Here is a 14,639-nt window from a genome sequence, read left to right as displayed (position 1 = left end):
TATTTTACTCATTGTGATCTTAGTTTTGATAAGTTGGTGGTTTGATGACATAAAGCTAGCTTACTTCAGAAAAGCTCCCACATCAATAACAAATCTTTTCCTGTCAAAGAGTAATTGATCTATTTCATTCTTTATGATGCTATTTGGTCCTTGCCAGGTCCACCACTTAATAATTCTTTTTTTTAAGTATTCATAACCTAACAAGTAAAAGGATTCTGTGCCATCTCCAAGTCTTTGTACTCTCTCAAGCATTCTTCCTGAATGATGCTTTCCCAAATATTTCTCCTCAACCTCACTTTTATCAACCTTTACATTGAAGTCACCAGGTATCATTCTCAAAAACCAATGCAAAAGGTACAGTTATTTCCATAGTGATCTTTTTGGAAATACTTAATGATAATAAGTACTGAAATACATGGTGACATACTTGTGAATGTTCCTTTCATTTAGTTGCAGCTTCTGACTTATGATTTCATTTATAGCCTAGAATGTCAAGGATAATATTCATCTTCTTCAATGTGGTAACTACTTGTTGGTCACAGGACAAGGATTTCACATTTAAAATAGTAACCATCTAATTAAAATTTCTTGACAGTATAATAATTGTAGATTTGTTAACACCCTCTGCCTCATTTCCTATCACTTTGCCAGCAATCAATGTAGATGTAGAAGGGAACAACAGAAGACTGAGGGCCATTTTTTTTCATGACATATCATGGTAAAAAAAAAAAAGTTATCATGAGGTAGCCAGACAGCTACTCTGTATCTCTATAGAGAGAGCTAAACTGGGATTAGGAAAACAATCCATGACTGAGGGTCATACTCAAAATCTTTCCAGTCTGGTAGAATTCCCAGAACTTACATCCCATTACATAGACTTCAAGAACCCACCATCAAAATAAATACAAGGTTTTTCTTACAAGATAGGGAAGGAGGGCACTAGGCAGTTATCACGTAGAAGATTAGCTGAATCTTGGGGATGTAAGGATGCTATGAGAGGAATACTTAAGGAGTTTATTCCAAGCATGGAAGAATGGCAGTTGGCATGGAAAATGGAATGCCATGTGTAAGGAACAAAAAAAAAATTAGTTTGGTTGGATTAGAGATTACGAAAAGAAGAGTTATATGTAATGAAGCCAGAAAGCTAGTTTGGTGCCAATTTATGATAGTAATTAAAAGTCATGCTGATGAGCATATTGTAGATTCTAGAGATAATAGGGATCTACTAGATATAGTAAGAAGGTGAGTTGGTCAGATCTGTGCTTATAGAAAAATCACCCTGATAACTAGATCAAAGAGGAATGTGAAGAGAAATTTGAGCTAGGGAGCCCAGTTAGGAAGCCATTGAAAGAGTAGAAGTGATGATGGAAAAATTAAGGTAAGTTTGTATGAGAAGAGAAGAGTCAGGCACATAAGATGTAGTGACGATAGAAATAAAATTTGGCAATTAATTGGATATATCAAGTAAATAAAAGTGAGGAGTCAAGGATAATACCAAAGCTATAAACCTGGGTGGTTGGATGAATCATTGGTGTCCTTAAGAGAAATAGGGAAGCTTGGCAGAGGGAAGTGTGGTTAGAGGGAATACTATGATGGGTAAATGTTTTGGTAATACTGAGTTTGAGATGTCAATAGCACATCAAGTTTGAAATGTCTAATGGACCATTAGTGGCGCATAACTGGAGCTTAGGAGAGACACTGTAATCTATGACCAGAGAGAGGTCACTCACATTCACACAGGGGAACTGGAGAGAGGGGGTGAATGAGCTGAGGAACTGGAGAGAGAAAGGAGACTGATCCTCCCCTCTCTTCCCCTTGTGGAAGTCAATACAATTTGTCTTCCAAAGGGACAGAAGAATATCTCCTCAGAGATTGGGGTTGTGAGGTTGTGGTTAGGGACTGGAGGAAAAGGTTTGGAGAATGACCCTGCCTCCCTCTTTAATCTTAGCTGTTGCTGAGAGCCAGGGTAAATTTCCTGCCTCTGGATCCTCCCAATATCCTAACTGCCACCCTTTCCATTTAGACCTAGTTCACTCCTTAGCCTTGGTCTTGAACTATTCTCCCTTTTGGGGAAAGATATGATCCTCCCCCCCCCCCCAAATCTTCAGTCTCTTTCTTTGATATCAGAAAGCAGACAGACCTGATCTAAAAGGTAACACTTTGTTCTTGGGGACACACAGAGAAGGGAGAATGAGGGTATTTGGTTGAAAAAATTGGGAGATAGGAATCCCTATAGATTAATAACTGACCTCCCTCCCAAATCCTGAGGGGCTTAGGCTGTCTGCCTGACCCTCCTTTGGTTGGTTATTGGGTTTATCCTTCTTCTTAAGATAATATGACTATGAGTTGAAGTTCAAGACAATTAGGGGAAAGAGAAATCTTTTCCGTAGACAGCTTTCTATAAAGTCCCAATCTACTTTTGTCTTCAGCTGGAAACAAAGAGATTTAGGGGTTCACTGGAAGGTAGTCAATGTCCGGAGGGATCTTTCATCTCAGAGGTCCTCCTCTCAGACCCTCCACTCCAGGAAAGAGCTGATCAGAAGTGAACTGACAGTTTTGAATCCTCTCAGCTCCTCTGTTCCTTCCTGGAATATTGAGTCTTCCTTGCCCTTCCCCAACCTGGGATCTTCCTTTGACTTGCTGGATCTGAATTTTTTCTTCTTTTGCAACTTCCTTCTTACAACACTCACTAGATTGATAGCCATGAAAACTAGCAGCATTGAGATTATAATTAAACCCATGATTGCTAATGAAAGTCACTAAAAGAAAGTAAAGAAAGAGAAAAGGCAGATGAAGATTACTCCCAGGTAAAGACTGATATGGATGATGAACCAAGAAAGGAAATTGAGGAATGTTTACTCAGATGGGAAGAAAACTAGGAGGGAGAATATTGTGAAAATCCAGAGAGATGAGTCATTAATAATTTCAAATGCTTTATAGAGAGGTCAAGAAAAATAACTGTCACGTCGGGCAATTTAGAGATCTTTGGTAACTTTGAAGAGTTTGATTTCAGTTGAGTTATGACTTTGGAAAAACATTGTAAAGTACTAATCAAGTGAAAGGGAAATAACTTGATATAACAAATGACAGCTTTTTCTCCATTTTGAAAGGGAGAAGAGATAGAGATTAGTAACAGAAGGGTCTAGTGAAAGTTGTTTTTTTTTTTTAAGGATAGTATCTTGGGCACATTTGAAGGCAACAAGGAAGGAACCCCAGCATATGGAGAGACATTTAAGGATTGATAGGGAAAGGAGAATAATTGACGAAAATACTTTTTTAAAATATTAGAGAATATGGGAAAGAAAAGGCTCAAAGATACAAACACATAGAGGAGTTGCCCTTGACGAGAATTTCTACTTCTGTATCAGAGACTGGAGGAAAATGTCAAATGATTGTGATAGGGTGTCTAAATAAAAAAGGGGGAGAAAAGTAGAAATTCATATCAAATAGTTTCAATATTTTAATTAAAGAGGTCAGGTCCTCAGATAACAAAGTGGGTAGGCAGGAGGTGTGGGAGGCTTGTGAGAAGTGAAAGTTTCAGTTTTTATCATATTTTTAAATCCCCTATTTTATTATGTCCTTTTTTCCCCCTTTTAACTTGATTATATTCAATTTTGCTGGATAAGTTATTTTTTATTGTAGATCTTTATACTTTGCCTTTTAGAATATCTCCTACTTATCTAACCTTTTAAAGTGACACCTCATAAACTGTGTCATCCTGATTACAGTACCTCTGTTTTCTTTCAATAGGTAATCAGTGCATTCTTCATATTTTTGATTGCCTTCTTGTTCTAATACATATGGCAATTTTATTTAATAATTAATTGAAATATGACATCTAAGTTTTAAAAATAATTGTTGTCTCTTAGAGTCATCACTCATTTCCATTGGTTCCATTCTGATTTTTAGGGAGTTTGTTACTCGGGTAACATTTTGTACCTTTTAAAATAAACTTTTGAGCTTCCTGTCCCCCCTCCAAGTTCTTTCCTCTATTATCCTTCTTTTAAACCATTGCATCATTTATTGGAATAATTTTTAATTGTTTCTGTTTGCAAAGTTATTTTATTTTAAGATTTTGATTAAATATGGTTTTTGTTGTTATTGTCATTAATTTGCTCTTTTTGCTTTGTCTCTTTCATCATCCCTAGCATTATAAAAGCCTTCTTTTTTATTCTTTTAAAAAAATTTTTTTGTTGTTGCTGTGAGGCATCAGGAGTTGAGTTCTGGGTCTTCTCTACTCTGGGAATCAAACCACATTTCCTTTACTCCAATTGTCAGTCTTCCTTCACAAAAGACACTAAAGTTATTCTCTCCTGTAATCGAACTAAGTTGAAGCCATTTCCTTTGGAATGAAAAGAAGAGACCTTTTCTTTAATCTTCAACTACATCTAAGCATACTCTTCTGTATGAGACCCACTTGCAATCTTTTCCTTAACACCTAAAACCTGCCAATTTCACTTTACTCCCATGGGGGATTTCTTTCTGCTAAGGCAGTTGAGGACCTTTTTTTTTTTCTCCAAAGTCAACTATCAGTCTGAGCTGGGGCTTCCTTTTTTTTATTCTAAGGTGTTTCCTTGTTCAAAAATTTTGTTGTTGTTTGTCAACCTTTGAAGTTTGTTAGTTTTTCCTCTGTCTCTCTGGTTCTCAATTGTTAGTTGAAATGCTTAGACTTTCACCTTAGCTTTTTTCCTCCATCCAGGGATTTATTATGCCTACTTTCACTTTTATCTCAAAAGGATCTGGATTATGTTTACTGTTTATTCAAAGTGTGAGTTGTTTATTAAGTGGGTTGTATAATGGTTGGGTAGAGCTGAGCTGTACTGTGGTTTTTTTTTTCACCAACTATCTTGCCTCTTATCACCATGAAATATAAATATAGAAGTCCAGAGAAAATGAAAAGGTGAATAATCTGAAGGGATTTGGTAAAGATGAAGAGAGGAGGGGGAAAGGACAATAAAATATTCCACTAAACCTAAGGGAAGAATTTAGGTTTAAGCCAGTTCATTCTGTCTATCCAAAACTCACTTGGGAAAAAGACCTAGACTAATGAACTCTATCCAGTGTGGTAGGAGGCTTAGAGCCTTTGAGATCCAGCCACCTAGGAAACCACCATCATAGGGAGCAGAATTGGGAAAAACAGGGGAAAAGAAGGGGGGGGGGGGAGACTGAAATTACTAAAAATCTCCAGAAGAAGAAAACTCAAAGACTTTCAACATAAGCAGGTAAATCAAAACATTAACAAGAGAAGGAAATGTGGCCTCCAGATTCAGTAAATTTAAGTTCAGACATCAATGACTAAACATCGCAAAGAAAGCAACTTTCTTGATGAGATGGAGGACCCAATGGAACAAGAACATGCTATTGCTGAGAGGTTCAAAATAAAAATGAGAATGACGAGAGCAGAATTTATGACCTACATAGCAAAACTGACAGAAAAGAAAAGCTAGAATCCACAATGACAAATCTCACCAAAGAAACAGAAGAGAAAACAATGTATTGGGAATGAAAATATGTAGAAGTGAAGGACAATCTAGAAAAAGGAAAGAAAAAATTATTGACATGACAAGAAAATATTTTTACCATACAAGCAAAACAAGCTGATCTCAAAAAAACAGTCTACTTAGAGAAAAATTAAGGACCCTAAGTTCCAAATAAAAACAGGACAAAAAGACCTTCAGACAATAATTCAAGAAATAATAGAAGAAAACTATCTAAAACTTCTGAATTTAGAAAATGAAATTCCAATTTAAAGAATTCATAGATCACTACCAGGAGAGAAAAAAAAAGCCTACAAACTCCAAAATACATAAAAGTTAAATGTAACCATTCAGTTCAGAAACATATCTGGGAAGTAATCAAGAGAAAGATCCTCAAATACAAAGGAAAGGAAATTTGATTAATTCAAAACTTCACCCACTACAAAACACAAGATACAATAGAATAATTTTTTCCAAAGAGCAATAGAACTCAGGATGCTGCCCAGAGTGAGCACCCCTGCAAATCTGAGCTCAACTACAAATGAAAATAGATTGATGTTCAGTAATAAAGAAACATCAAATGTTTTTAGGTGGGAAATGAAACTGATGAGATTATTTGCATCCCAAACAACAGAAATTCAGGAGGAATAAAGTGATGTTTTAACCAAAGACAACAACAATGATCAGAAACCATTAATTTTTAGACTAGAATGGAAAGGAAGTCCAAGAGAGGTAACAGTGGCAAATTAATATTTTATTTGGTTTTTTTTTTTTTTTTGGTCAATCTGCTTTACAAGGAAGAGAACATGAAAGAGAGGGAAAAGAGCAAGGAGACTTAGAAATATGTGTAATGTGCCCTGGTCATTTTGAGGGCTAGCAATCCTCTGGTCTCAGAAAAGAGCCTACCTGAGAGTGGATTAGGAGGAGGAGTGGGAAAGATTTAGAAGGAGGCCTTGCTTTGTTTGTGGGAAAGGCTTCCACAGATGAATGCTACAATGGATAAAAATAAAAGGGGGGGGGGCAGGAACTTTGTGATGGATGTAGTTTGTGGTATTCGTTGCTTGAAAATTCCATTTGTCTTGGAAGAGGGATCATGGGAGTGGGAATTGGAACTCCTTGAGCCAACTGGAAGGCACCGACTCAAGAAGGAGATTTTGAGAGAAATAGAGAAAATTAAAGGTAAAGGAGGGGTAATAGATCATTGGTAGGCTGCAGAGGTAGGGACATGGTGAGAAAAAGGCTCTCTTATGAGTCACTATCCATCAATGATCTGAAATAACTGGCATTGTTCTGAGAGTGATGTACAATGGAAAAGGGGAGCAAGCTCCACCAGGCTATGGAAGAAACTGTCTTGAGGGGGAAAGTCTAGAATTGATACGTTGGAAATTTTGCTGCAATGAAGAATTTAGTAGGATCTCATTTTGCATTACCAATCCCCTCCAAGAGTTTGCATAAGTTGAAAATCATGCATAATAGCAAACCTCGTTATTTAATAAGTTTTTCTTACACAAACATACGTAGATACTTCACAACCTTTCTCAGGCTTATCAGAGCCACCAGCATCACCAGCACTAATAACAGCTTTAGGGCTGTCATTAATAACGAGTGTTAATGAAACAGAGAAGTATTGCTCCGATCAGGACTCAATTTGTTAGAAGTAAGAACTCCTGGCGGAGACTGCGATGGCAGCTATGTTTGGCACAAAACAAGTGATGACTCAACAATATGCTTCTCAAGACAAAAAATGAGCATGACTGAGTGATCTGCTGCAAGATGTTATAGCTTTTGGGGAAATGGTGCAGATTTAGCACATCATTAAAAATTTTATTTTACATACTTTCTGCCTTGATTTTTTTCTATTGCTAATTACATAGACCTGGATTTGTGTGTTCTTATAAAGCAAAGTCCTACTGTATAGAAATAGAATCTGGAAAATTATGGTCACAAAGCAAAGAATGGGGTGTAGTGTAGACAGAAAAGATGGATAAAGAAGAGAGAAATTCTTTTTGGAAGAAAGCACAAAAAATAAAATTTTATAAACTAGTGAATAGGACTGGTTGAATGGGAGGAGAGCAAAAGGGAATCTATTCACTAAAAAGAAAAAATGAGGGAAAGAATTATATAGTTAAATAAAAGTCAGTGAGGAAAATAAATTAATAAGCAAAACCCCAAAGGGAAAGAGTAACAAACAAGAAGAAGGAATTAGCTGTGGAGGGAAGAGAACCAGTGGGAATAAGATCACCTTTAAAAAAGAGTAAAATGAAGTACTATATTTATAGCAAAAAAGAGGAAAAGCTCAGAACTTGAAAAAATAACTAATATTAGAGGCAGATGAAGGAAAATATAACTCTCCTAACTTTAAACGTGAATGGAGGGGCAGCTAAGAAGGTTCAATGGATAGAGAACCAGGACTGGAGACAGGAGCACCTGGTTTCAAATCTGGCCTCACATACTTCCTAGCTGTGTGGCCCTAGGCAAATCACTTATTCCCAATTGCCTAGGCCTTATCACTCTCCTGCCTAGAAACCCATACTGAGTATTGAAGGTAAGGGCTGTTTTTTTAAGTGAATGGAACAATCCAATATCTCTCAATCCTTGGAGCCTAGCCGTTTTGTTTTGCTTTGTTTTCATGCAAAGATATTTTATTTTCTTGATTACATATAATAATAGTTTCAACTTACATTTTCCAGAATTTTAAGATCCAAACTGTTTCTTTTTCTTCCTTCCTTCTCCCCACTCAGAATGGGAAGCAATTTGATCTAGGCCATACATGTATTATCATGCAAAACGCACTTCCATATTGGTTCTGTAAGAGCCCATGCATACAAAACCCAAACACCAAAATTAAACTGTAAAAGTTTGAAAAAAATTACTATGTTCTGTTCTGCATCTGACTCCAAAAGTCCTTTTTTTTTTCTTTTTTAAACCCTTACCTTCCATCTTGGAGTCAATACTGTGTACTGGTTCCAAGGCAGTAAGGACTAGGCAATGGGGGTTAAGTGACTTGCTCAGGGTCACACAGCTAGAAAGTATCTGAGGTCGTATTTGAACCCAGGACCTCCCATCTCTGGGCCTGGTTCTCAAACCACTGAGCCACCACTGAGTTCTTTCTCTGGAGGTAGATAGCATTCCCCATCCTAAGTCCTTCGGAATTGTCCCAGATCATTGCCCTGCTGACAATAGTCAAGTTTTCATGGTTGATCACAATAAAATATTGCTGTTATTGTGCATGATGTTCTCCCAGTTCTGCTTATTTTGCTCTGTATTAACTCATGTAGGTATTTTCCAGCTTTTTTCCGAAATCATCCTGCTTATCATTTCTTATGGCACACTAGTATTCCATCACCACCACATACCACAATTTGTTCAGCCATTCCCCACCTGATGGACATCCTGATAACTTCTAATTCTTTGCCACCACAAAAAAAGTAGCTGATTATTTGTTTTTATTATTAAAGTCTGACTTAAATACTTAGACTAGCTCTCAGCAACTGGCATAAACCTGACATTAGACTGACAATGAAAGTCAATATAGGCAAATTCAGATAAAATACCTTTCCTAGTAAACAAAAAATTTACTAGAAACATTACCCAGTTAAAGAATGTTAAGTCTTATGTTCATAGTAGTAGTCTTTGCTTCTTATGTAATAACTTTTTTCTAGAGTGATTTTAGAACTAAATTTTTAGTTACATTTGATTCAAATCTAATGTAAAAAGAAATGTAAAGGGCATAGGGACAACTTTTAAGCAGAATTTGTTTTAAAAGGTTATTTGAATGTTTAAAAAACAAAACTGCAGTTTGTGTGTTATTTGGTTTGTTATTTTCATCTATCTTACTCCATTCTCTTACTTTGTGTGACTGTATTTCCTTTTTGGGATCGTGAGCTGCTTATTTAATTTCACCGCTGACTTTTTGTAGGACCTACCCAATAACATGATTCACCAGGTTGCCATTAAGTCCCTTCCTCAAGAGTGGTTGTGGTGTGAAACATGGTGTGATGATGAATCCAAAAAAAGGGCCAAAACAATTGATCTGGTAAGTTTCTCTATTTTTTCAAGTCATAAATACACGTAGGAAATGTAGAAAAGAGAGAAGCCTGGTCATTCTGCAAGACAGAGAGAGAAGGTGTGGTGAAGCCCCTGCTCTGCACTGCACTGGTGACCCCAGAAGCTAAGGGAACATTATGCCTTCCTTCATTATGGGACCTTCGTTTAGTACAGAAGGTTCCGTAACTCCTATACGCATCAAGAATTGTCATTTTGATCCTGAATTCTGACAAAATGGGCAGCATTAATATTGTACTTTTCAAATATATGCAGATGATCTTGTGATTAATAAAATTAGGTGCTCTCAATTTTTAATGTTTTTTGCCATTTCATATTTTCTCACTCAGTAGATAGTGTTAATATAACTACTACTTTCCAAGAGTCTGAAAAACATCTTTTTTTCATATTTAAGAGGTATCCTCATACTTGAAAAAGTTGGTCTTCAGGGAAGGCCTCCAACAAGTAGGATAGCTTCTATTTGTATAATTGATGTGAGGACACAGGTAAGAATTGCCCGGAATGAAAAAGAATGGCTGAGGATTCAACACCATTGAAGGGAATAAGTGGAAATAGCCAAATATGATACGGCACACCAGTTTTCTTAGATTTTTTACTTGTGGCTCAATGTGATCATCTTCATTTAAATCAGTAAGTGTAAAAGGTATCATGAAAAGACTAGCAACTAAGCATAAATGCTCACAAACACAGAATTCAGAAAACTAATTATCTTTGTTATAGCCTACTCTATAAAGCCTATACTATGACCTTTCCCAGAAGAGGACAGGAAACATAATTCCATCTGTCTTGTTCATGTTTGTTTCATTTTCTGTTCTTTGTTTTGATGGACTATTTTTTCAGTTACAATAAATAAAAATGTAATACATGCCTATTATGTGCTAGGCACTAGGCTAAGTGCTAGGGGTACTGTCGGAGTCTAAAGTCCCTGTCTTCAAGGAGCTCACAATCTGATGTGGGAAAACTGAAAACCAGCATCTACAGGCAAGCAATATACAGAAAGTAATCAGCAGAAGAAAGAGGGATTAGGAAGGACTTGCTATAAAAGGTGGGACTTTAGCTGAGACTTAAAGGAAGTCAACAGGTGGGGCTGAGGAAGGAGAACATTCCAGACCTGTGGGATAACCAGGGAAAATGCCCAGAGCTGAGAGGCGGAATATATTGCGCATAGAATCACAAGGACAGTGTCATTGGATTAAAGAGTACACGGGGTGAAATAAGGTATAAAAAGAGGAGAGGGTTTTGTATTTGATTCTGAAAGTAACAGGGAGCTTGCAGAGTTTATTGAGAAGAAGCGGCGTGGCCAGCTTTGTGTTTCAGAAAAGTCTCTTTGGTGGATGAATAGAGGATGTTTGGAGAAGGAAGAGCCACAGTGAAGGCATGAAGCAATGAGCCTACACTAAAGTGGTGGCGGCATCAGAGGAGAGAAGAGGGCTTATGAGAGAGATGGTCGGAAGGTAAAATCAACAGGCATTCAGCAAGATTGGATGTAGGATGGGGGGATGAGAGTCAGGGATAATGCTTGGGGTGCAAGCCTGAAGAAGCAGGAGGATGGTTTTGTCCTCTCTGTCCTAGGTAAGGTGGGGCTTAGAGGGAAAGATAATGAGTTCCGTATGGAGCATGTTTACTTTAAGATCTCTATTGGACATCCAACTGGAGATGCAGTCAGGAAAGCAGGCAGACCTTCAAGATTGGAGGTCTACAGAAAGGTTAGGACGAGACAGGTTCATTTCAGAATCATCAGCATAGAGAGCCATCCAATCCAGGGGCGCGAATGAGGTCACCAAGTGCAGTGGCATAGACGGAGAAGAGAAGATGGGCCAGCCCAGAACCCTGAGAGACTCCTGCAGTCAGAAGATGGGGTCTGGATGAAGGGGCGCCTGGGAAGCCTGAGAAGGAGCGGTCAGACAGGCAGGAGACCCGACAGAGAAACACTAAACAGAAGAGGGAATCAAGCTGAAGGGAGTGATCAGTGGTGTCAAGAATGAGGACTGGGAAAAGGTCACTGTGTTGGACAACTGAGGGGCCGCTGGGAACTTTGGAAAGAGCAGCTTCAGGGGGAAGATCTGCTTGGAAGCCAGATTGTAAGGGGTTAACAAGAGTTAGAGGAGAGGTCTATGTCTAGATGGCCTTTCAGAGCAGAAGAGATACAGGATAATAAATGGGGGTGAAAGGATCAAGTCAGGGTTTTTCCGGATGGGGGCAGCGGGGCCTTTGTAGATGTGCACCCTCAGCGATTCTCTAAGCACACTTAGTCAATATCGTTAATCAATAACCAATAATCCTAATAAATATTAATCAAATTCCTTACTTCCATGGTAATGGATGAGACAATAAACAAGAAGAGGTAAAAATGAGAGATGGGAAGGGGCTGACAGAGAAGGGAGCCCACTGGAAGAGAGGATGGAGTGGCCACACGAGTGGATAGCGAGGTTAGTGAGGAGGCAGGCCGCTTACATCATGGGACCGGGGAAGGGGCAGAGAGGGACGAAGGCATAGGAGTCATCGATGTGGGGAAGAGAGGGAGCTCTCCGCCAATGCCTTTGATTTTTCTTGTAAAATATGAGGCAAGTTTCTCAGGCGAGAGAGTTGGGGTGGGGGGGAGCTACGGGGGCTCTGAGAATGAGTGGATAAGGGGAGTCGAGTAGGATTGCCTCGCAGCAATGGGGGCCCAGTTGCAGTTATGTAACATCAATTTGGGTCCACACACTAGAACCAGGAAAATGGTTGCATGTAAGCCGTGGTATGATAAGGAGACGAGGATTTCAAGAGAAGAGGACGAGATGGGGGTCAAGATGGGCAAAAGAGGAGAGAGTGGCCTGGGAGAGAATTGAGGGGTCAGAGGATGGGAGGCATGGTGCACATGGAGAATAGGGTTTTGAAAAGGAAGACAGAGAGAGGTGAAAACTCAATAGATTTGGTCAAGTCAGGGAATGTCAAAAATTTTAACATGGTCTATTTGCGGGTGATAGTGGGATCAAAGGAAGAACCGAAGGGTTAGGCAGTTTGGGAGGGAATCCGTATGTATGCTTTTTTGTTTGTTTTTTTTAAACCCTTACCTTCCGTCTTGGAGTCAATACTGTGTATTGGCTCCAAGGCAGAAGAGTGGTCAGGGCTAGGCAATGGGGTCAAGTGACTTGCCCAGGGTCACACAGCTGGGAAGTGTCTGAGGTCAACTCTGACCCCCGGACCTCCTGTCTCAGCCTGGCTCTTGATCTACTGAGCTACCCAGCTGCCCCCAATCCGTGTGTATGTTAAGATCTCTCAGTGTGAGACCAAGAGTTGGGGGCAGGAGGAGAACAATTAGGAGCCATAAACCAAACCAGTTATTTTCCAAAGTTTTTGTGAATAGTTTTCATTTCCACTCTCCAGAGTCTAAAATAGTTCTAATTATTTCATAGATTTCTTCGGCTCAGTGATCTGGAACTTGTTTATCCAAATGTGTTCTTTAACAGCTCTCATCAGGTAGTATAGCTTCGAGTGCACTGAGAGGCAGCCTAGCCTAGAAGATGGTGTACCAGAGCTGTAGTCAGGAAGGCCTGCGTTGAAATACCACGTCGGTCGCCCCATACGAGGTTTGTGGCCCAAGCTGTTCACCTTCCCTAAACCTCAGGTTCCTTGTTGGTAAAATGGATATACTAACAGCTTCACGCTCGAAGGATGGTGGCAAGGTTCAAATGGGGCGACACGTAAAAACCAACTAGGAAATGTGGAAGCTTTGGGTGCCCAGGAGTGATAGCTCTCCATCTGCAAGACTAGAGACAGTCTTTCTATGGCACATTCTGCTCTGAAACATGCGTCTTATACACCAGACTTGCTGTAATGGCAAATAAGTTCATCTGTACCAACTCTTAGACGTGGCTTAGGGATGATCGTGACAAAATGCTCGGGGAAGCTCTTCCTAAGCTGACAAAAGGTAGCAGTCAGAGATGACATTAGGGAACAGTGCTTTGTTGTTTAGAAGTGTCAGTAGTTAAATACAAGAAGATGGTGTTTTAGAGCAGAAGAGATGAATTTAAAAGAAATCAAATGAACTTTTATGAATTGGATCAGTGATGTATAATTCATCATATGAAATGACATCCCTTTGGAAAGAAGCCGTAAACAGAGAAAATGAATATTTTATTCGAGAAAGGGATCTTGATGAAGTAATGAGGCAGAGTAGAAAAGTATCCTAAAAATTTAGAGTAATGAAAAGTAAAATGATTTATAACATTGAAAGCAAGGTGAAAGGTATTTATAGATGTGATGGTATTCCGGCTTACTGACAGGTACCTTTCAGACATTTATCTACTGAACTTTTCTAGATCAAATGCAGATGAAAAGAAATAGGAAAAAATCAAGTTTTTTGAAATAGACATTTCATTACTTTTGTAATATCTCCTTTGAGTCAATGTAGATATGAGAAAGAATTAGAGGCATCTCTGAGCTTACAGAAAAATGTGTGAAGTGAATCTGCAGACTGAATTTTGTTCCCCACACCTTTATTTCCCATGTAAAATCAAAGGTTAGTTCTCCTGGGGAGAAAAATTCTGAATAAATTGAATTGAATATTTCAGGCAAGGAAAAAGGCTAAGACAATGGCTGAACCCATGACATGCTTGTTACTAGTTATAATTCACTAAGAATGGCTCACTTCTTGTATAGTCATGGATATGAAAGTCATTTTTTAAAAGGTGACAACATGGAGGAAAGGTTGACAGATGTCTAAGAGGAGGCAAGAGAGTTTTGTAAAAGTATTTGTGATTTCTTTTTTAACCATTGAATAATTTCAGAGGCTAGAGAATTAAGCTATCACTCCTATTCATTGGCCAACATCAACAGCTATAATGGACAGTAAGATGGTTGTGTTCCTATCAGAAAGAAAAGCCCAAAGCATCATTTGTGATGGGTATTTACCCCTCTGCCCAGTAGCCTAATGGGAGTACTTCCTCCCTTCTCTGTCTGGGATAAGGGGGAGACTCACATGCGGCATGATGGTTGCAGTTTGGGCACTTAGTCTCTAAAAGGTTTGCCATCACTGACCTATACCATACATTCAATGATGTCAGGAGATGGCTGCTATCATGGGGAGAGCTGTCCATCCAAGAAAAGTACTAA

General features: G+C 38.8%; 1 protein-coding gene across 3 annotated transcripts in view; it reads left to right on the top strand.

Annotated features, from left to right (window-relative positions):
• Nucleotides 1-14,639, top strand: part of UGGT2 (UDP-glucose glycoprotein glucosyltransferase 2) — a 245,742-nt gene that overhangs the window by 220,541 nt on the left and 10,562 nt on the right. For all 3 annotated transcript variants that reach the window (XM_001377357.5, XM_056807709.1, XM_056807710.1), the window contains one exon: nucleotides 9,397-9,513. In XM_001377357.5, the coding sequence (XP_001377394.4) occupies nucleotides 9,397-9,513 (117 nt within the window). The remainder of the gene's footprint in view (nucleotides 1-9,396; nucleotides 9,514-14,639) is intronic.

This window comes from Monodelphis domestica, chromosome 8 (genome assembly GCF_027887165.1).
Source record: "Monodelphis domestica isolate mMonDom1 chromosome 8, mMonDom1.pri, whole genome shotgun sequence".
NCBI classification, from domain to species: Eukaryota; Metazoa; Chordata; class Mammalia; order Didelphimorphia; family Didelphidae; genus Monodelphis; species Monodelphis domestica.
The sequence above is the reverse complement of the archived record's forward strand: the minus strand, read 5'-3'. Positions and strand labels throughout refer to the sequence as shown.